This window comes from Hyperolius riggenbachi, chromosome 2 (genome assembly GCF_040937935.1).
Source record: "Hyperolius riggenbachi isolate aHypRig1 chromosome 2, aHypRig1.pri, whole genome shotgun sequence".
Classification (NCBI taxonomy): Eukaryota; Metazoa; Chordata; class Amphibia; order Anura; family Hyperoliidae; genus Hyperolius; species Hyperolius riggenbachi.
This window is the reverse complement of record NC_090647.1, coordinates 290,636,279-290,661,058: the sequence shown is the minus strand read 5'-3', so window position 1 is coordinate 290,661,058 and position 24,780 is coordinate 290,636,279. Positions and strand designations below refer to the sequence as shown.

The 24,780-nt window shown below is 38.8% G+C and overlaps 1 protein-coding gene across 4 annotated transcripts in view; it reads left to right on the top strand.

Moving 5' to 3' along the window:
- The window catches only part of CSMD2 (CUB and Sushi multiple domains 2), a 1,291,405-nt gene that overhangs the window by 402,784 nt on the left and 863,841 nt on the right, over positions 1–24,780 (top strand). The window contains exon 1 of one of the 4 annotated variants that reach the window (XM_068268935.1): positions 16,541–16,660. The exons of the other annotated variants lie outside the window; for them this stretch is intronic. Within the exon in view, the coding sequence (XP_068125036.1) occupies positions 16,567–16,660 (94 nt within the window). The 5' untranslated portion in view covers positions 16,541–16,566. Of the gene's footprint in view, positions 1–16,540; positions 16,661–24,780 lie in introns of those variants that run through there. 4 annotated transcript variants of the gene reach the window in all.

The window sequence follows — 24,780 nt, the reverse complement described above, 5'->3', positions numbered from 1 at the left end:
GGCTCAACTTTGTTATTAACCTTCTTCATGTTTTAACACAAGACATACCTGCACAATGTTAATGCATTACCACTGTAACGCTATCCACAGGAAGTGCTCCAATAACAAGTGCTCTCTATGAGACAACAAAGAGAACACACACATTGTCTGCTGGATGACTCAATCTTGTGTTGTTTGTACCAAAACTTCATTCAAAAAGCATTGATTCAGTGTGTCCTGCATGATACATTCATTTCTCTCAGTTAATCATATAGATTGCTAGTCCCTTTACAATTTCTGCCTGCTTCCCAATATGCCAAACCCTAAACCCCATTGACAAATCCCTTTCTGTTGCCTGTCACTAACCTCACCCAGCTATTGTACATTCTTTCCTGACTCTTAAAGTGGACACCTTTAATCTATACTCCCAACATCTTCAGACATATACATGCAGTAAAGATCAGCCTAACAGCTGTTTTGCAGGATAACCTGCTTCTTCAGAGGCAGCTGCCTCTGAAGAAGCAGGTTATCCTGCGAAACAGCTGTTAGGCTGATCTTTACTGCATGTATATGTCTGAAGGTGTTGGGAGTATAGATTAAAGGTGACTACTTATGCAAATTGGTGCCCGGAAACCCTCTGTTCTTTTTCACTTATACAATTGTCTGCCGGAGGCACAATTGCTCTCTGCACCTACATCTCCCGACCTGCCAGGAGCTCATCTTGTGCCGATTTGTTTTCCTGTTCTTGTGGACCTCTTAAAGTGGAACTGTCGCGATAATGTTAAAATTTAAAACACATACAAAAAATAAGTATGTTTCTTCCTGAGTGAAATGAGTCATAAATTACTTCTCTTCTATGTTGCTGGCATTTACAGTAAGTAGTAGAAATCTGACATTACCGACAGGTTTTGGGCTAGTTCATCTCTCCATAGGGGATTCTCAGCATAGCCTTTATTCTTTATAAAGACACTCCCTGAAAAAGATTTATACAAAGATGCTGACCAGCATCCCTGCTCATCGTACATTTTTTTGGCAGTTGGATGGAGCAACCGGCATTCACTAAGTTCATTTAGAAAATAAAGAAATCCCTGTGAACCCCCCATGAGGAGATGAGCTAGTCCAAAACCTGTCAATTCTGTCAGATTTCTACTACCTACTGTAAGTGACAGCAACATAGGAGAAAGGTCATTTATGGCTCATTTTACTCTGGAAAAAACTTACTTATTAATTGTATATGTTTACATATATTTTAAATTTTAAGATTTTTGCGACGGGGTCCTTTACACCTCGCCTGCTGATGCAAATTATTAAATGTAATATCCTCTGCCCTATTCCGCAAGACTAACCCTCTTAAAATAACTCCTGTCACTAACTGCTAACCATAAATAAAAGTCAGCTTTTGTCATTTTCATTAAAATTTGGAACGTTTGGGAGGCCGGTGTATTAAGTAACTGAAGACCAGATATCCTCTGTAATCTATAGCCCAGCACTGGATATAGGCTGCACACCATGGCTAATATTTTTTGCTTGGCTATATGCAATAGCCAAGTGGTGAAGACCTGAATATGGTCAATAATATGCATTGGCTGTATGACAGTGTCCAACTAATCTTTTGTGATAATTGGCTGCTTAGCAACCTGCATCCACTATTACTTAATAACGATGATCTAGTCTTTGCTCTAACTAATAATTACATGCAGCCCAGAACATGCATCTCAACCTGAGACTGTGAGTGGACAGTGTCAAAACTTAGGCAAACAACTGTGTGAGTCTCTATCAGAAGATTAATATACATCCAGCACTACAGGTATCTTTTTCTTTAAAAAGCTTTATTTGATCAGACTTCATAAAATACCTCTAATTGTATGGACACAATATCACAACTGTTCCAATTCCAATTGGTAAACACATACCCTCAGATGTTGGTCAGCTATGGGGCAATGTGGGAGTAGCTTTTTACATTGGGAGCAGGCTCTTTACATTCCCAACTGCCTCGGAAGTACCAGATACTCTTCTGACACTTGACTCCACCTCTTTCTGGCCTGCTACCCCTCCTCATATGACCAAGGTTTCACTCTCTCCACTGGTGCAGAGGGCAGCAAGCACGGCACAGCTTTGCATGTCTACACCATCTGTAAATGTGCCATGCAAAATGCAGCACCATGACATAAAGGTAAGAGGAAAGGAAGACACTGAGGTAGGTCATAGGGTGTAGAGCAGTGGAGGCAGCATAGTAAAGCAGTGCAGATGCAGCTTCATTGATACATAATTTTACACATGTAGGCTTAACCCTGATACAAAAGTAAGGCCAAACAAAATTATTTTGAACTGTATTGTAAAATCTGCCAGCTACATTTGTTTTAAAAATGCAGCATCAATTATATACAGTATCAAGGGTTAAGTTTGATAGTTATATGATTGTGTTGGAAAGCAGTTCATTTTAGTTCTACAATAATATAAGGTATAATGCTATTTTTTTTTTAATTTTTAATTTTTCCCCAGACTTTAGATCTTGAGCTGAAAGATGGTTTGTTACATAGTTCACAGGTTACAGAAAATGTGCCCAGATTAGTACAATTGCACAGAGGACATCCTATTACGATGACTGTCAGGCCTCATTCACAGTGGTACATTGCGGTGCAGGGTAATGGCTGCTTCGTAGCGCAGCTTACCTCACTGCAATACACTACCTATGTGAAGTTCACAGTGTGGTGGGAGCATTGTGGTATAACTGGATGTGGCATGGTAATACCCTGTTTTCAGTGCGTTTCCAAAAAACGCTCCTGTTAAGGGTTACAGTGAAGCATGCTTTTTATTGAACTGTATGCTTCACTGTATGGCTGGTAACATGTGGGGTTGATTTCCGAATCCGTTATTAAACTGACTACAGGTAAACTATGTTTGTTCTGCATCAAATAGTGCAAAATCATGAAGAATTCAGGATTCAATAGATTTATTACCAAAAGCAGATTTAAATTAGATGTTTTGTGTGGATTCATTTAAGATTTGATTGTTAGATATGAATATTTTTAGCAATCACTTAAATTTAGCGTCAGAAGGATTGAATAAAAGCGTATGGCTATCTTTATTTTGTTCTTTGCTCTTCAGTGCATGTAGTTGTTAATCATCCTTTATATACATTATTCTATACATATTTGGCTATCATGCTGCTGCTTACGAACAAGCAAGTTCATCAAATTAATTTATCTACAACAGGTAGCTTTGATTTAGACTGTCCATATTAAAAGTGCAAAATTTCCACTTGGCTGTAATAAACAACATTTCCATTATGAACTGAAGTTTTTCAGTCACGGCCTCAGTAGCATTTGGGCATATGCATCACAGTTTACACAGACTACACAGACTGCACAATAGTACGGTGTCACAGCTGCTAAGTGGCCAGCCTCAGGTTATCCAGTCACTGGGCCTGCTGACTGACTGGCCTGCAAGGATTTACCAGTCAGGGCATGCAGCTAATACACAAGTACAGATAATTGTGCTTAGGTCAAAGCCTTGGAGCGAGGGGGGGGGGGGGATATGCCAGGCTAGCAAGCTGTGAACATATTCCAGAGGGAGTAGTGCTAGGATATGGTGTAGAGCCAGCACATGGCAGGTACAGGCAACATTTAAATACATAGTAAGAGAATTACTGTTTTACTGAGCATATGAAATCAGCATTTAAGTTTTGTAGTTAGTAAATGGAATAATACTAAGTTTGTTTAACAGCAGAAAGAGCATTTGCATGTAAATCAGCAGCCCATAGCAATCAATCACTATTCTGCAAGCTCTAAGATGCTGTACAGTATTAGTCCAATAAGCAGTAGTATGCAGCAACCAAATTTGTTATTAATGAACTGCAAGCAAAACTAAAAAGTCACTTATAATAAAATGATGGATTGTTTGTGTCTGTTTTCCTCTCTTATTGGCAATCTCTGGATATACTAATGATGTTCATGAGTATGTTTTTCTAAGTATGGAAATTTAACCTGTTTCCGACTACATCTTCTTTCAGTGTGTTGTAGGCATTGGATATTTCTAACACATAATCAGCTGCAATTGTTACATTTATGAATATTTGTATAATTAACAAAGTTATAAAAGCCCTATACCAGCCAATCATGAGCAAACTTTCTTTTTAAAACTATCATTTAAATCATTTTAACAACATTATTTAAAGGACAACTGTAACAAGAGGGGTGTGGAGGCTGCCATATTTATTTCCTTTTAATAGATACCAGTTGCCTGGCAGCCCTGCTGATCTATTTGGCTGCAGTGGTGTCTGAATGACACCAGAAACAAGCATGTAGCTAATCTAGTCAGACTTCATTTAGAGCACCTGAGCTGCATGCTTGTTCGGGGTCTATGGCTAAAAGTATTAGAGGCAGAGGATTAGCAGGGCTGCCAGGCAACTGGCATTGTTTAAAAGGAAATAAATATGGCAGCTTCCATATCCCTCTCATTACAGTTATCCTTTAAGCAAATCACATTTTTATTATTGTTAGTTTTCTCTTACTAAACTGAAAAACAGAGGCACCCCAAAAGCGATGTGGTGAAAGTGGCCATACCTTCTAATGACCACAGACAAGAATAGACTTAATATTTATTTAGCACATTACAACGTGTTTCCCTGTTCAAAACCGTCTTCATCCAGTGCAGTCTCTATTGGAATGTAGAAATGCCAAATGACAAAAAGCAAAACAAACTGAAGCGGCCGTAACCCCCCTCACCACCCTCCTCCCCCACCCTTACTGGCCGCGTTCCCCGACGCACACGCACATTGCCATGCTACCACGCGCACATGGCCATGCTACCATGTGTGCACATGCCCACCCCCATGCACTCGTCCTCCTGTGCTGGCCCAAATCCGCCCGTGTGCCGCACATGCGCACTGGGCAAAACGCATGGACACAGGACTACCCAGAGACACAGGTATTATTATATAGGATAAATATATGTGTGTGTATGTGTGTGTTCAATTTCTGAAAAAAAACTTAGGGGATACATTGTTGTGCGAACCAGTGTTTGGGATACATTGTCTCGGGGATGACCCACAAGGTACATTTGGTGAAAAAAAAAATTGTCTCTCAATGTTAGACTATTTTGCATGTGTACAGGCACACGTGCACAGTCGTGCACTCCCAAAGCCTGATTATTTCCTAAATGCCATTGTTGTGTATGTTGAAGCAGTGCAATACACAAGCACTGCTGGGAAAATGTACTTGCTTGTACATGAGTCTGTTTCATTGGAGAGAGGAAAATTATATTATAATAGGACTTGGTTTATATAAACAGACGTTAGTGTGAAGAGGAAACAACATTTATTTAAAATGCATAAAAAGTTTTGAAAAATAGTTCCAAAAAAATTGTTCCAAGTGGCTTTGCAATAGATGGTTCACTCCAATATTCCACTACGCATCATTGCATTTCACAAGTGCAGTTTCTGCGAGTCTGGTGGATATGATGGCCAGGAGAGGCAAAGTAAAGGATCAGAGCATGTCAGTATGCTGTGCCTGTGCTCACTCCCATCTATCATTCCTATGCTGTAACATGCGGAGACGTGGCCACACAAATCCTGGTTTAATTTTTTAATGTGTTTATGACTGTTGCAAGAAAAAGGAGCCCGTGCCTGTTATTTATTCTGAATGTACAAGCTGTCTATTGAAACCAGAGTGTTGATTTAAATTAAAATGTACTAGAATTTTTATTTAAAGCGCTCCTGTCACTTGGTTAAGTGTACACGCTAAATAAAGTAAATATTTGCAATGACACCACTCTCACTGCAATTGATGTACAGAATGAAGAGCTCATCATCTGTTCTGTGCTTTGATTACAGTGATAGTAATGTTTTTCTCAGACACTCTACTGTGTGTATCAGACCTGAATTTTCATCACAGGAGCCTATAGGCACAGATGTCCTGGCACCATAGACTTCACCCTCCATGAACCTACAAACACCCACCAAACCGCAGCACAAGTGTGCCTGCTGGCCCAGCGGTTACTTCCCTTGCCCATCATAGGTAGCTACAGGTGCCCCTTAGTATTAGCTTAGATCACCAGAGCTATGCTCAGTATTAAGTAGATCGACGTGCCCCCAAGTATTATATAGATAGAATTGTCCTCGACTGAAGGGAGATCTGGTCAGTGGAATGCTGAGACCTCTCATTTGCACTCCACTCAGGACTCTTAGGGAGGGGAGTGAGCCACCTTTACATCATCAGGCGCTTGTAGGCACGTGCCTACAGTGCCTTATGGTAAATCCAGCCTTGGTCTGTATATAAGCCTATCAGTAGGTTAGGGTGCTTAGTTACAATTTATCCCAGAAGTGAATTTTTCTCTGTTTATAATCTGCTTGGAGTATGCATGTGATTCCAACTCCTGAGAACTGACTTCAAGCATTTGAGTTTAAGAATAATGAAAAAGAAAGAGTGAGTGCAAAATATGTGCGTTTATTGCTGATTTTCTTCTTCACCCATTTTTTTCCCAATAAATAGGCCTCGCTGGGGTAAAATGCTTATTGTTTTCTGCTATTTTAGTTCCGGTCTGTTGTGGGATATCTGTATCCTGGATTCCTGCCAAAACACAAAATGAGAGATTGACGTTTTTAAGGCACTTAGCTCATAACGTAGAAGTGTGGTAAAGTGGAAATGATTAGGTCCCTTGCTTTAAAACTTCATTGTGATAAATATGGATATGGAGTGGAAGCCCAGTTGTAATTTGGAGCCTGCCATAATTTCATTTACCGTGTTTGTAACATGTCTCGGAAACAGTTCTAACAGGCTTCTAGAAATAGGCTTTGAAAAACAAAATGTACCATCATTTTTTCAAGAAAATCTACCTTGTCCTTCCTAAATGATGTTTCTGGTATATTTTATGCTTTCTATACAGTATTTCTGGACTGACATAATGGCAGCTTATGTGATAAAATGCACCTAATTGCTGCATAGACATACATGCCTGGGAAATATGTCAAGGCATTTTTCCAGAGTTGGAACCTGCTCGAATGTGTACATATATGTGTGGAGCACCAGGGTAAGAATACGCAACACAGAACTGCTTGGCAGTGCAAATAAAGTGTGTTCACTGCATGGACATATGATGCACAGTTGTATGAGGCTAGATTCACAGTGGTCAGTTGCATAACACATGCGTTATGAGTGTGAACTGCAACGGAGACTGGACGTAGACATTAATACAAAGCCTGCTTGCAGAGAGTTAGAATATCGCAATCAATTACAATGATGTATTGTACTACGAATCAGTTGATTTCAGCGCGTGGCACTGAGCACCGTCATAGCAGCAATGCTGTGCTGCGCGCCCTGCGTAACAGTTATTCGTGGCTCTGGCGTTTGCCAGGACGCGCTTACATGGAATGCATGGGGCGGAAGTGATGTCGGCGTGGTGCATGACAGCCGGAGTCCAGAGAGAAAGCTCAGCTGAGAGCGTGCCAGATGGCCCATGATCGGGGTTGAGCACATAAAAACTCAGCGCTAACTTTTAACTCCATCAGCATGTGAGTGTTCTAGCATAATTTTAATAAATTGTTTTAAACGGTTCACACTATGGAGCCTATTGATTTATTTTGAGGTGCTTTGGGTATGAAGCTATTGTTGAGTATTGAAGAGGACCTGTGGTGATCGTGATAGGCAGAAGGAGGCTATGATTTCCCTAAAAGCACTGAAGACTTAATCTCATAGAGGGTCAACATCTAGCGGTGAGTGCTCCATCTTGACGGTGTGGTGGGAGTACACACGTTATAAGGCTATCTGCATCATGGACTGTAACAGTATATCAAGTGATTACATTGAACTTATAGAGTCTGGGTCTGAGGCTCACTTTAAACTTTCATATGTGCGCTGTGACATATAATATAGAGTATTTAATTTTGTTAATTTTGATTAGCACACCACCTTTTGGGACACTTTCCAATTTAGCGCAGTGTATATATATATATATATATATATATATATATACATGAAAATAGGAGAAACGAAGAGGGAAAATAATGGGGAAACAGTAATATGTTTATTTTAATGTGCTGTAAATTCATCACAGATCTTCTTTAAACAAAAACTCCCATCATTCATATGACCTTTTCCTGTAAAACCTTCCTCCTGGTCATGTTATTATAGCAAGTAAAACTAACCTATAATTTATATTATTAGACACTGACCTCTTTCTGAATCACTCAGAAACTGACTAGAAATGTGCAATAATCTGCAGTTGCATTTAAAATCAAAGGAATTTTACTTTTTTGCATTTAATACTTAACCTTTCCTAAGATACAAGAAAATGTATATAAAAAAATGTAATCCAGTCACATGGTATCTTTTTTTCTTAAGTGGGCTATTTGCATAACGTGTCATGGAAACAACGTGCACATTGTGTACATTATATTAGCTGTGGTCTTTGCACAATGCACATTATGTTTCTTGAGTAGATGTCAGTAAGCTGTCATGTGCTGCCTGACACTCAGGTTCTCTGTCATCAGTGTTAGTGCACTCTGGAATGGAAATTAGAAGGTAATTGGATGTATCAGTTAGGATCAGATATGGCATTAGGGCTAGGGTATTAGCAGGGTTAGTTTTCAGGATAAGGTTGTATCAAGTTCACTTTACTATTTAAGGTTAGAAGGCTACAGTTAGGCCTCAGGAAAGTGGTTTTGTTGTGGGATGGTGGTTAGGGTTAGGCACATGGAAGAAATTAATGTTATGGTTAAATTAGGGTTAGGCATTTAGATGTCTGTAACATTATAAGGGTAGTGAAGGGATAGTTTATGAGGCTGGGATTAATATTTGGAGGAAGGTTGGGGGTTGATTCCAGCAATTCACTTATGTAATGGTTTGAAGCTTTGAATTATGCATCAAAATGGGGATCAGCTAAGGCTAAAAACTTAACAATACACATCACAAACTTAAAACAGCAGAGTATCAATATACAGACTGCCAATACTTTGCTCACACTAGATTCAAATTCACATTCATTTTTTGGGTAATATCCTAAGGATACCCCTTTTCATCCAGTGCCTGTAGTAGCATCCACATGTGGCATTTGGGTTTAGTGAGTAGCCCTGTTGCACTGCTAGTTGACACACTTGTGTGAATGAAGCCTCTGGACATACTGTATTCCATTCCAGTTCTGAATGTATAAGTTGCTTCTGTATTACATGGCATAATAATGATTTTATCTTACCAAGAAATGGTAGTTGACATTGATAAACAGTAGCTCATTAAGTAACTTTGCCTAGGTAATGAAGCTTAATGTCTGCCCATAAATTGGAGGCAGAACATCAGCACAGAAGTCAGACAACTATAGGAATGAAGATGGCAACCCCTGTATTCTGCTTACTTCAGATTCCCCTTAAGTGGAGTCAGTGTCATGTAATGTATACCGTACATGCAGAGAAAGTGGGGATTGGAATCTACACAGGGCACACCATGTAGAAAAATATGCTAGCCTATGTCTGTAAAATAGAGTATCTTACTGTTCAGTTAACTGATAATTTGCATTTGTTCCAAAAAGTTTGGGAACGTTCATTATTATCCAAAAGCTAATGGGTAGGACTTTTTTTTACTACATATTCAGCCTATCATTCTAAACTAAAGGTTAAGAACTAGCTCGGACACTTCCCATTTCTTAGCCTCTTTCTTTTTGTATCTTCTCTCTCCTTTCTTTCTCTCTTTCTTTTTCCCTTCTCTTCTTCTCTCTTCTTCTTTGGTTTTTAGTTGGAGAAAAACAAGTAAAAATAATTTGAGAAGATGACTGCTTATTGTTACAAACCAGGGACATCTGGCGGACAGGTTGTTAGTTGGGGTAAAAGTAACCCACAACTTCTCCAGTATGTTGATGTTATGGTTGGATAACTTTATTATAGATGTCCTGTACACTAGCATTGTGTAATATATTCCTAACTGGAAAATGTATTGCTGATTGTTGTATGTGATACAATCACCATATTTTTCTGTACCATGTTTCTGCTTATCAATAAAAATGTAAATTAAAAAAAAAAATACGGCACCAAAACCTGCCAAGGACAACCACAATGTCAGAGGGGCAAGAAGGGAATGGGAACAGTTTAATGATTGCTACTATTTAAAGCATCTATAGAGGTGATTATTACCAGCACAAGACCTATAAGGAGCTAATACTGTGGTTGAGAGAGGGATTCTTGTGCCCTTCTAGTCCTGGGGCCCTGACCTGGTCTCAATATCTGCATCCCCTATTGCTATGCCACTGTGTTTAGGTCAGTGCAGACACATATTAACAGACCCATCCTGTACTGTACATGATGCTACTCTCTGGCATTGTGATTATCATATGGTCAGTTGTATTATTTAATTTTAACTGAGCATTAACAATAAAAATTACTTTACATCAAGTATATAATTGCCCTTAACCTACCTGGTGGTTTGAAGCTAATAATGTTACATGCAATCAAATTTGTTGCATTTAACATGGGCAGCAAAGGTTACAGTATTAGGTAATTGAGGGTTCACAAGTATAATAGAATCAGTAGGTTAATTCTAAAGGACGATGATAAACTTTGCATGCCTTCAGGAATAATTATCATATTGGAACAGTCAACCAGTAGAATGCTGTTTGGATTTAATTATCTGCCACAGTGATTTTACTACTTTTAATCACTCAGACCTTTAATGGCGGAACTATGGAAACTGTATGTTGTGGGTGACTCCGGGTGTGTTGTTATAATGTTAATCTGTTCTGCCAGACATTTTGTGTTCTATACAGAGTTTGTCATAGGTCCACCAGATCCGAACACTGTTTTGAAATCTTTTTAATTGCTGTTTGCTTTATTTTTGTGCATTCAACGTTTAACATTTAAACATTCTAATTGTGTTATTTTCTCCTATTAATTAGGTCACATAAAAGGTGTTATTTCCTGTGAAATTGAGATCTTTTGGTTCTATGAAATGAGCTAGTAATTGTTTTGACTTTCTTTAATAAGGATATCTCTCCATAAATTCCTTCATTTCTTCAAATTACATTTCTATCCAGTGCTGTTACTTGTTTGAATGGCAGGCTGACGTGAATCTGACCATCATATGGCCTGCGGTTTTAACAATGAAGATCTCACTGTTCAGCTATGCAAGACCAGTGTGGGCAAAGAGCAGAAGCAAAATTACAGTTACTAAAACATTAATCTATGAAATGAATAAAAGATCACAAATGTGAAAGAAGTTATGAAAGATTACTAATGCTTTGTGCCCAATACAAGGCATGTGTCAATGCTGTTGGCAATTGCTCTGTTAAGAATTGCAATATACTTTACAGTAGAAAATCCCAGCTAATGATGGATTAAAAAGGGGACTGACTGTAAAAATGCAAAAAGAAAAAGAAAAAAAACACACCGAAGGCACTTTCCCTGTTTTGAAGAAACCACTTCTCCCAGCTTTATCACCATTTTTCACTCATTCTTATTTTACAGGTTACAGTAAATGGGAGAAAGTAGGCAGGATTGCTGGTCTTCCTTGTGCCTTGCTTTAGTTGTGTGCACTTAAAGAAGATCTGTATTGTTTCAATAGGTTCAATAAAAACGTATTGCCATGATTTTCATGTTTCTGCGTAGTCGCACTGGCAAGCGGTTTACGTAGCAGCTCTCTTGCTGTCTGGGCTGCGTCACACAGGGATGAGCCACACGAATCAAGAGCGCATGCACGAGGGAATGATGTCATTGATGAAACACCAGCAGTGGGAGGAGAAGGAGGTGGAACAGCAGTCTTGTATTTGTATAATTAGGAAAAGGTCCTTTCTAACGGAAGAGCAAAAAAAAGTTTTCTTACCACAAAGGGTGGTCCACCACACCCAATCTTGATACTCAATAAATACTATGAGGATGTTTCTTCTAAAACCCATAACACTGTTCTGCAATAGAAAAATATCTTAATTTACTTTTATTGACACAAAAATACAAAAAATATGCAATCCTTTTTTGTATCAAGTTTTATCCAATATTTAATTCTTCATAGGTATCACACTAACATAATTCAGGGTAAACATTATTCGACACACAGAGAAAATATATTTCTGGCTTGACGTTATGAATAAATCATAAGCATCAGCTTATACTAGATAGGCAACAACACAAGTTTGTTTTGGGCAAGATAAACCATTCATCAGGCCCCTGTATCAAAGATTCTCATAAGTCCAATCTGGAGCAAAGCCAGAAAAAGTATGCGGAATAAACAAAAGGGGGGGGGGTGGGGCATCCGACCAACCAGATGCTTTCACACAAACTCTGGGCCAGGTGCTGGATCCACCATGATGCTACAACACATCTCCTTCCATTGAAAATAAATGAACCAATAGTAAGCCATATGGAAAAATTAAAAATGGTGATTTTGAAACAAGCAGTCAGTGTTGTGGTGGGGAATCAGTGGAGTGGACAAATCCTCTGGGAGCTCTGCAACCTGTATCATTGATGTTAAAAAAAAAAGGATTTGAAACATGGAGTAAAGCGTGCAGCGTAAAGCAATAGTTTAAATACACAAGACAATTTTCCTTCCCTTGGAGTTCACTCAGAATCCTGGAAAGGATTCCAGTGAGAGAGTCTAATGTACTAACCTAGAATGTTATTCCTGGAATTCCAGTAAAGATCTATATACACATTTTGTTTACCTTACCATGCTCTTTTTATACTTTATAGCTCCCTTTCCTTCATTTTTTGTATTACAATGACAGTTGCACTTTGTCATACACACAAATGAAGTACCTTTTTTTTCCAGACTATAGGAGACTCCGGACTGTAAGATGCACGCAGTTTTATAGGGCAAAAATCAGGATATAATATAGTAAATCTGCTGCATCTATGGTGCAGGGGTGTCTCATGGACCTTTTCCCCCAAGCTGTCTGTAGGAAACTCGGTCTAAGCTCCACTGCCCAGCTCCACTACATGAACACCTGCTGCCCCCACCAGTTACACTGCACTGCACTACACCATACTACTCTACACTAACCCCTGCTGAACCCACCAGTTACATTGTAATGCTATAACACTACATTGCACTACACTAACACTGCATTTCACTAATACTTCAGTACTTAAAGAGACACTGAAGCGAACAAAAAAAATGATATAATGAATTGGTTGTGTACTATGAATAATTTCTAGAAGATTAGCAGCAAAGAAAATATTCTCATACTTTTATTTTCAGGTATATAGTGTTTTTTCTAACATTGCATTATTCTATAATATGTGCAGATTACACAACACTCAGCATTCAAAATGATTCTTTCAGAGCAGTCTGTGAAGTAATGACCTCTCCTCTAGCAGAGAAAAAGTAAACAGTTCAATAACAGTTGAGATAATAAAAGTCAGATAACAGCCCTCTCCAGGACTAACTTAGTCGGAGAGCTTAATGGCTTGTTTGCATAGAGATAACAACTGGAGTTTCTCAACTCTTCCTGTACTGGAAACAATTAGACTGATGTATCTGATCTTAATGTTTTATTTCTTAGCTGTACTACACATACAAATCATAATATCATCATTTTTTTTTCGCTTCAGTGTCTCTTTAAGCTATTACCGGATCCTGCCCCTGCGCTTCTCTCCCCCTCACTCCAGTCCTGCTTATATACATGCTCCTCTTCTCCTCCTGCAGCTGACGATATGCCAGTACACTGCAGCCGCCTGCTACTATACAGCTTCTGTTCTTCTGTTCCTTGTTGCCTCTGTACTTCCTTATTAGTGGTTGCTACTGTAACCCCAGCAGTATACATGCGCCGCACATCATGTGTGACCCCGACACACATGTGCCACTCATGTTTTAGTACTCAATTTGACCATTGATATACAGCAGTTTCGATTGCTGTGATCTAATCTGCTGTGAAATCGGTAATGCAGAGCACCGGACTTGGGAGGACACACATCAGCTGGACAGGTGAGAGTACTGACGCTACCACTACTCTGTGTCAGTCGTCGCAGAAACAAACACTGTTAGCGACATGCTCTCAACCCGCCGATGATCAATCAAAATCTTCCGCCTTGTCTGGTCGTCTTAATCGATTTTAGATGGAAATTGATAAGTCGGGCAACATTTGCGCTACTGATTTATATTGATGGTAAAAACGAGTAGTGTATGGCCTACTTTTTCTCTATCAGTAGGACCCCATATCTCAAGAATGAGATATTGCTTTGAAAGCGAAGCTAAAGCTTCCAGTATAGAAAAATAGTCCTTATCCCTCTATATATGAAAACGCAGCAGGATCCCTGTAGCCTATAGTTAGATTTCTATAATAATAGTGCATCATAGTAAACAGTAAAATACATAGAAAAAGCATTCTTTTAGCTTCTCTGGATTTGCAGGGCTCTGTGGCCTGAATTGGAATGCTGCCAACTGTTTGATCCATTCAATCAATTACTTTGGCAGTAAGTCAATTAAACTGACTCACTGCCAAAGCTTTTGATTGGATGGATCAAGAATTTCAAAGTGTAAATGCACAGAGGGGCTATCCTGAGCACTTTCCACATGGTCGATTTGATGCAAATCAAACAGGAACAGTCAATAAGTTGTGTATGTGAATGTTTTGACTTATAAGGAAAGACAAGGCAGTATCAGGTAAAGTACAAGAAAGAGCAAAGAAAATTGCTGTATTCCTACACCTGAAAAGATTATGGCAAATCACAAAGGAAAGTGCCAGGTTTGGCTGGAGAAGAAATAAAGCCATGAGACCCCCTCCGAGCCAGCTACAGTTGAATTATAAAATGGCTTTCTTTGAATCTACAGGAAATATAAGTTTATAGTTATTATAGTTTTCAAAGTCACAATAGCTGAAGTTTGCATATAACACACAGGCAGCTTTGTATCCGCTTCAGTCTAAACTTGATCAAGACCAAAGTAAGAGCACAGAGATGTTAGCTTCATCTGAGCCGCATGAATTCACAGTTATCTGAAGAATAGCTGTAGCTGCAAATACAGTATTGTGAATAGTAATGTATTACCCAATACACTTCCAGTAACTAGTCCTAGAACATATTTTGTTTTCATAGCTAATTTGTGCTTGCCTAAGGTTTATAGGACCAGATAAAAATATATACACTGAGTAAAGCATAAGTCAGAAAGCTGTATGTTGTGATCCTGGATTCACTTTTTTGTTCTAGAGGCTTCCAAAATCGTTGTCGACTCCACCGAACCTCCTCAACATCTTGATCTCCTTTCCAACCTCATTCCCGTTCATGTACAAGAGCAGCCATACTGTGCTTGTGCCAGTACGGTCTTCACATGTGCAGTCGCACAAAGACGCCCATGCACGTAGAAAAAAGTTGTCCATGAACAGCTTTGTGCTACTGGGCATGCACAAACCATACTCACGCATGTGCAGTATGGCAGCGCTTGTACATAGATGGGAACGCAGTCACTAGAGACCATATTATTATAATAGCATATCCAACAAGCCCTTGTTGGATATGCTTAGAGGGTACCGGCATTGGATTGGTTGGCTCAAGGATAATAAGGAAAGCCTCAGTATCCCTCTACTGAGATAAGTATTTTACTTTATTTCCCGCTTCAGGTTCACTTAAAGTTGCCTATACACTAGTGGATTTGTGGTAGATCAAGTAAAATATTGATACCTCCAGATTTTGATTGTTTACCACTTTGTATTGTCAGGTATTAGGCAAGATTTCAGTAGTAATGTTTTTTATCACTGCATCCACAAGCTTTGTACTGTCCAAAGTAGTACTCAGTTATGCTGCTGCTTATCCCCCCAGCCCCACCACGGTGCTCTTGGTGACTCCTAAAAGATAAATCCACCAAAGAACCTGGATTTTGATAATAATCTCCATAGCATAGTTTTGATTGATTTTCATTAGATTTAGTGTTATATCAAATCTAATGTCTAATCTATTGAAACGGCATATAGGTACCTGGACATGCAAGCATTAGTCTGAATTTTGACAAAAAAAAACAGAGCCTAAACACTATTCAGAAGTTGTTCTGCGGATAACCTGGGAAGGAGAAAAAAAGAATATTAAGTATTAAGTAATATTAATATTAATTAAGGACAATTTTTATTCCTGTTTATCTTCCAGTCAGTAACACTTCCTGGAGTTACCCTAATATTCATTCAAAAAACTGTGAGTTTAATTATTTTACAAAAAATAAACCCCTATTAGGTTTCTTTCCTTAGGCAAAACTTCTACATCCTGGGACCATTATGGGAGAAAGATTTGATCTGTAAACTATGCAGGCAGGGTCCAGTAGTATGGCTACATCGTAAGAGGGAAGATCCCAAGTGTAAGAGGGGGGCTATCCCAAGCCTTAGGAACAAGGCTTTGTAATTCAGTATTTATATTTATTTACTATACTTTCAAGTACAGTCATTCAAAGGGATAATGATTTCTACATATGATATTTTCTCACACTGAAAGTATGTTACAGAATTGTTATAATTCTGCACGGATGTGTACGCGTAGAATATACTATTATACCATCAAATGACCTGGCCAGATGTTGATATTAGACACAAAACCGCTTACAAATGACCGGTAACTTGTCACAGTTAAAATTATAACGTCTAACATAACATTCATGAAACCTTTTGGAAATGTCTCTTAAAATTAAGTAAAACTGCATGCTAGAAGCCAATGATGTCATGTCAATTCAGTTACGTGTCCTTAGAACAAGATGCAAATATAAAACAAACAAAAACAAATTGCGCTATCAAGGTAAGTGAAAGTAAAGGTGTACTTGGTTATTATACATGAAGGAAAATGTAGGCTTACAAATTATGAATCTTAGAAATGATAAAAAGAGTACATTACATTTTGTCCAGTATTGAAGCATTTGGCATAAACTGCTGGCTTTGCATTGCTGTTTCCAGCAGAATCTCATTGAATGAGTTGTGTAATAAGTAAATTACACTATACTTATGGTAGCTCTGTTGTAGCCATTCAGAAGGCTAGTGTTTTAGAACTCAGCTCCCGATAGCCCTGTTGCCTTATGTCATATGCTCTGATGATACCCATGACAGTACTGTAGACTGGAATTCCCTTTTTTTCTTTTCTGTTGTGAGCACGTTCTATATACTGGGTGTAGTAAATATGTTTTATACTGATGATAGGGATCCTTTGTGTATACTGCCCTATATAATGGAGGCTGCCATATTTATAACCTTCCAAATTATACCAGTTGCCTGGCAGCCCTGCTGATCTACTTGTCTGCAGTAGTGTCTGAATAACACTAAAAACAAGCATGCAGCTAATCTTGACAGATCTGACAATAATGCCAGAAACACCTGATATGCTGCATGCTTGTTCAGGGTCTATGGCTAAAAGTATTAAAAGGAGAAAATCAGTAGGACAGCCAGGCAACTGGGATTGCTTAAAAGAAATTAAATATGGCTGCCTCCATATTACTCTCACTGTTGCTACTGTGCTGCTACTAATTTAACCACTTAAGGACCACAGTGCTAAACCCCCCTTAAGACCAGGCCATTTTTCAATAAATTGGCCATTGCAGCTTTAAGGCCAAGCTGCAGGGTCACACGACACAGCACACAAGTGATCCCCCCCCCTTTTCTCCCCACCAACAGAGAGCTCTGATCTCCCTCCAGTTTATTTGTGTATTTTTTTAATAAAAAAATGAGTTTTTTTAAACTATTGTACGCCCCCCTCCCTTCCTCCCCCCGCCAGTTAATCCCCATGATCAATTGTCATAGGCTTCAGCCGATCACCTCTGTGCCTCTGGATTGGACAGTCCCCAGTACAGTGCTGCTCCACATCGCAGCGCTGTACAGCCCTATTAGATGGTGGTTTCGCCATCTAACAGACTCCCGAGCGGCGATCGCTCTGTCTCCCAAGCAGGAGATGCGCGCGCAGCCTGCGCGCGATCTCCTGCAGTAGCTGGCCCCAGGACTTTATGCCAATTGGTGTTAGGTGGTCCTGGGGCTGCCGCCGCAGTCATGCCCATGCAGTGGCGTAGCTAAGGAGCTGTGGGCCCCGATGCAAGTTTTACAATGGGGCCCCCCAGGCACTCTATACATAACAATTGATACGGCGCACCAAAACCTGACAATGGCAACTACAGTGTCAGAGGTGCAAGAAGGGGATGGGGAAGAGCTTGTTAATGATTACCACTACTCAATGTATATATAGAAGTGATTATTATGAGCACAGGACCAATAGAGAGCGAATACTGTAGTTGAGGGAGGGCCCTTCGGGGCCCCTCTGGCCCAAGGGCCCCGATGCGGTCGCTACCGCTGCATCCCCTATTGCTATGCCCCTGTGCCCATGGGCATAACCCGGTCCATAGGTAGTTAAACAAAATACAGTATGTAGCTTCTAGCTTGGAAGGAATTTTTGCAGCAATTTTTTAAGTAAAATGAAATAAAAACGTTGGATTGGCTTGTCATAAAAATACAGATTTGGGTATAATAAAGTATTTTCATTTTATTTTTTGTTTTTTTTTATCTATAATATTTCAATTGCATGTGTGAAACTGCAAGACATGCAAAAGATGAGAATCTATAATAATGTTTGCATATCTGCATTGGTCTAGAATAGGTCTATTTGGACCTTGGGAGGTCGCTTTTTGTTCTTTAGACCATGAAAAATGTGTTCTTTCTTTGGTTTACATCAGTGAAATTATTTCATAACGTATAGTGGCTGCTGAGAAGGAATACATTTGTATTAGCCTAATGGGGTGGTGTTTTTGCACATATGAATCTTTTAAAGCTTCACAAGAGGGAGTTCTTACGTAAATAAATTCAAATAAAATAAATTGATTTATCGAAACTCTATATTATTTGACCATTAGCTGTTAACACATGACAGATTCATTTTCATTACCCATGATCCTAATTTGCTTAGTTTGTTTATTTTCTTTTCGATTACCATTTTTTTTTATTTTGTGTATTTTTTTAAATTAACAAACCAGTGAACAGTAGACAGTATTCTCATGTTTTATTTCTGAAATGTTTACAAGAAAGCACAATAAAGAATATTGTGAGGAAGTGGGTTGGAAGGATGTCTTGAGGATGGAGTGCAACATTGGAAAGAAGAAAGTAGATACACAGTGTTTTATTTATTTATTTATTTTTAAATATACAGTATACTATTAAGCCATTGCTGTATTCCCACTGAACGCATCTAAAAAGAATGTTTCTTTGATCACAACTGTATGGTGCATGTTGAAGGGATTGTTAAAGTATGATTTATTGGTACTGTGATCTCATCAAGCAATCTTTGCCAACCGCTGTTTAATGTGTGTGTGTGGTGCATCATTTTGTAGCTAAATCTAGTTGAGTTGAAGAGTTGAGATTCCGATTTTCGAGTTTCCGAACAGCAATCAGCTTTCCCCAGCAGAAATCGGTTTGCAAAAATCATAATTCCATGGAAACACCGCATTACCGAGTCTCAGAAACTTTAGGCCAATCACAAGACTCGGAAGCATTGAACCAATCAGAGAATCAGTATTGTACCATAGAAATTGGATTACCCAGAACTTTTAGGCCAATCAGAGAATGTGCAAGTTTACCGCAGTTGCCAATCGGAGATGGGGATTATGCATAATAGCATACATCTGCAAAAAATTGGGGATTCCACAAAATACTATTTATTTATGTTTACAATCAACCAACTTTATTGGCAATTTTACAAATTCTTTCATCTTGAATACTTGACAATATTATCAACAGACAATTTATCAACAGACAGTTTATCAACAGACGATTGTATACATATGCTAAAGTATAATCATTACATGAGTGTAGCACATAAAAGTCATAACTGTAGAAATATTTTTATATTTTTCATTTTTTCTGAATTATTGAGATTATGCGACTGCTGTTTTATGGTATAAATGAGAACAGAAAGATAAAATGATGTATTCTACATATTTGTTGCATTTCTTTTAATGTTACTGATTATTTTCATAGATTGACATGAGCCTGCTGTGGGTACCAGAGGAAGGGAAAACAAGTCTAGTGGCTTTGTCAGCTGGCTTCACACTATCTGTCTTCTTTGGTCAGTGCCTTATCATGTTGGTCTGACAAATTCTATTAGTACAACCATATTCTTAATGTGCAAGAAAATGTGTTTATCTTCTAGGCATTCCAATTGCTGCAACAGTAACAATTTCAGATATAAAGAATATAGATTTTTACATTTTTTTTCATCCCGACCATTTGAAAATGAGTCAAGCTAAGTATACGGATATTTTATCTGCCCATGCTGTGTACCGCATTCTCAAAGGAGATCTGAAGTGAGAGGAATAAAGAGGCTGCCAACCTTATTCTCTTTTCAAAAGTGCCAACTGCCTGGCTGTCATGCTAAGCTCTTGGCTTCAGTAATGTCTGACTCCACTCTGAATACTCTGGCTGCATGCTAGTTGAAGTTGTTTAACTCAGTCAGAACATCTGATATGCATACTCACTTTAGATCACTGGCTCAAAAGTTATTACAGGCAGGGAAATAAACTATGACCATGAGTTAAGTAGCATTTTTAAAACTGAGACAGCAGTGGATTGCATTACCCTTTCCCATAGCTATCTATGGGGTTCATTCCCAAAGATTTTATTTTTAATTATTTAGAGTTACAGATTACCCAGCATGCTCATTGTAAATCAGAACTCCTAGGAGTGTGTAAGGAGGCTAAAAAGGACCAAAAGGTCCCCTTACTAAAAGCTATGTCAGGGCTGGTGCACACCAAGAGCGGTTCTGAGCGTTTTTAAAATGCTTGGGGGGGGGGGGGGGGCTGCTTGGCTAATGAAAGTGAATGGGCTGGTGCACACCAAAGCGGATTGTTTTTTTTCCCCAAACGCAAACTCGGGTCCTGCAGCATTTTTGCAGTTTTCTGAGGTGTTTCCGCCTCAATGTAAAGTATAGAAAGTTGGAAAATCGCTCTAAAAAGTGCTAGATCAGAGCAATTTTCTAAGAGTTTTTGTTACAGAAGCTGTTCAGTTACAGTTTTACTGTAACAAAATATAACATCTGCTACACAAAAAATGCTCCAATAATGCTAGGCATGTGAAGAAAATCTCTGTAAACATGCCCTTAATCACTTTGAAAAACCTCTTCAAAAATTGCTATCGTTTGTGGATCCGCTAGCAGTTTTTGGTGTGGCCCTTCTCCATAGCAGTGCATTGTGAAAAAGATTTCAGTTTAAATGGGTTAAAGAGAAACCATAACCAAGAATTGAACTTCATCCCATTCAGTAGCTGATATCCCCTTTTCCATGAGAAATCTATTCCTATTCCTTTATCAGTATGGCTGATATTGTGGTGAAACCCCTCCCACAGAAACTGTGAGGACCGTGGTCCTGGCAGTTTCATGTTTGTGAACCTCGTTGCATTGTGGGAAAGAGATGAAATCCATATTTCTTATTTTAATTTCTTTTAAAGAACAAGCGACACCCATGCTAACCTAGAAATAAAAAAACACATATATAAGTAGATAAATACTACTTCTACTTACATAACAGATGTATTGTGCTATCCACGTAATGATTCCTGTGAATTTTACAAAGGAAAAGCAGAAAATCCTATTCTAGGCAGTGGCCATCTTGCCAAGCTAATGCTGACGTCATATCCTCCCTGACTCTTGTTTCCCCCCCCTCCTTTCTCTTGCTCATTGTCTATTCATTAGCTGCCCTTCTCCCAGAGTCTTCTTTTTATTTACACATCCAATCACTGAGTCACCTCAGCCTTGCTTGTAAACACAAGTGATCAGCTAGGCAGGGAAATAAATGGAAGAGGAGGAATATATTATAGATAAAAATAACTCCCAGCATTCAACTTTTTAGCACTGTTTGGCACTAGGGCCAGTGCTCCTAAAGTATGTGATAACTACAAACAATAACAGCAGAAAAAGTTTTGCAAGTTTTGAATGCAGGATTAGCATCTTTATCACTTAATACACTCAGACCAGTTACTGTTGAAATTTGATTTACCGCTTTAAGTTCTTCTTTGAACTGGTGGAAATGTATCTCTAATTGGGACTTGCAGTTGTTGAGAAGGCTGATGGAGGGGTGAGATGTAGGAATATTACTGAAAATTATCTCTGTAGAGAACTGTTCCTCACACATCTTGCTGATTGGTGACTGTCTTAATACATTTAGGTTTGTTCTTTAACTACTTTCGCCTCCTGGACGTACTAGCTATGTCCAGGAAGCCATGTGCACGTGCGCGTGCTCCCGCGGCCAATCGCACGCGTGCACGCGCTCCCGACCTGCGGTTCGTTAGCCAGGCAATCAGTGAATCGGGCTATGGCAGAAAAAGTGACAGCTTCTTTCGGAAGCTTCGCTTTTTCTGACTCTTACGTCTCCCTAAATCCCTCTAAGCGTACGTGTTACGCTTAGAAGTGACGTCATGTAAATAAACTCATGGCTGCCATCTTGTGGCCAAAAAGTAAAACTACAGCTACATACAAAAAAAAAATAAAACAAACATATATTTACATTTAAAAAAATTACTTTTTACATCCCATCCTCCCAAAAATACCCTCATAAAATGTATAATATTAATAAAAAAAATTACAATAATAAAAAAAACACATAAATATTTCCCTAAGGGTCTAAACTTTTTAAATATATATGTAAAGATGAAATATTTCTATTTTTTTTTTATTATAAGCTTGTAAATAGTGATGCATGCAAAACGGAAAAAATGCACTTTTATTTCCAAATAAAATATTGTCGCCATACATTGTGATAGGGACATAATTTAAATGGTGTTATAACCGGGACCAATGGGCAAATACAATACGTGGGTTTTAATTATGGAGGCATGTATTATTTTAAAACTATAATAGCTGAAAACGGAGAAATAATGTTTTTTTCCGTTTTTTTCTTATTCTTCCTGTTAAAATGCATTTACAGTAAAGTGGCTCTTACCAAAATGTACCCCCAAAAGAAAGCCTAATTGGTGTCGGAAAAAAACAAGATATAGATCAGTTCTTTGTGATAAGTAGTTATAGGCTAATGAATGGGAGGTGAACATTGCTCGGATGCATAAAGTGAAAACGACTGAAGGCTGAAGTAGTTAAAGGATACCCGAACTGACATATGACATGATGAGATAGACATGTGTATGTACAGTGCCTAGCGCACAAATAATTATGCTGTTTTCCTTTTTTTCTCTGCCTGAAAGAGTTAAATATCAGGTATGTAAGTGGCTGACTCAGTCTTGACTCAGACAGGAAGTGACTACAGTGTGACCCTCACTGATAAGAAATTCCCTTTTTACCTCTTTCCTGCTCTCAGAAGCCATTTTCTGCTAGGAAAGTGTTTTATAGTTGGAATTTCTTATCAGTGAGGGTTACATTGTAGTCACTTCCTGTCAGTGTAGTCACGTCTCAGTCAGGACTGAGTCAGCCACTTACATACCTGATATTTAATTCTTTCAGGCAGAGAAAGAAAAAACGGAACACAGCATAGTTATTTGTGTGCTAGGTACTGTACATACACATGCCTATCTCATCATGTCACATGTCAGTTCGGTATCCTTTAATCGTAAGCTATAGCTGCTCTTCCTTTTTTGTCTGTGTGGCTTGAACCATGATAGAGCCATCATTTTACACTTTTCCTGTAAGAATGTCTACATTTTGTTCAGCTTTTATTATGATCTGAAGTCTTGGTTGATATTCCCCTTTATAATATACTTTCATTGCCAACAAATAGCAGAATGACAGGTCAAGGATTGTTCAGTAAGGATGAAAAGATGTACTTTCTTATGGGTTCCTTAGAGGAGAATAAACATACAACGTCTCCTTCATCTGGCTTTCTTGGCTTGAAAGCGTTCTTCCAATCAAAGAAAGACATCTCCAAGTTATCATATCCCATGCTGGCTATCCTAGGGACCCTGGCATCTTTGTGAAGGTACTCATTCACTTATACATTTCTAGTAGTTGATGTATCTGCCAGATATTGATCATTTAACTGGTTTACCACTATGTACCGTTCAACAGAAATCTCTTCTAATATTAACCATATTGTAGCACCCGCTTGCCTTGGACTTCCCATTTCTTTCTACACTCTCCGCAGTTCCAGCAGGGTTGATTTACCAAAGTACCCTCATTTCAGACCAATGAATGATCGATATGTCTTTTGTAATATTGATCAAAAATGCCATGGTTTCAATAGATTTTTAATTGGCTTTGATGTTTAGATTGAATCTGGTCTGTTGAACCAGTTGAGTAGTATAACTTTAGGCCCCTTTCACACTTTCTGCATTATACTGTGGTGCAATTATTCTACAGTTGCACCACAACAGTCCCAAAATGTTACACCAAACTTTGCTGCTGTGGTGCGCCCATACAGTGAGGCATACAGTACAGGGAAGATATGTCTCACTTAAAATGTAAATGCGTTTGTACTGTTAATGCACTGTATGCATCCATCGAACTGTGATCAACGTGAAAGCCTCATAGGACTATTACTGCTTCTGCGACGGGATGCAACATTTTAGCTGTGAAAAGGGCCTTGGTTTTTTTTAGTTTGCTTTTCTTGTCTCTTTTCTGTTTGGGTATTTACATTCAGTCACTCATTACAAGGCATAAATTGATGCAGACTCTGCAGTACATGTTCAGCACTTATTACTGTCTCCCACTATCCTCCCGCTCTCCCTTCTCGCTGCCTCTTCCACCCCCACACAACTACTACATTCTTCTCGTCCTCCCTTAGCACTAAGAAACTGATTGTTGGGGCTTGTGAACACAAACACTGGCTCAGTGCTTCTGCCATCATTTTCTAAAAGACTACGTGAGTGCATTGCTTGAAATTTTAATGGGATCTTATGGAGTGATGTACTCTTACATTTCTAATAGCTTCTGACGAAAACAAGCATTGCTTC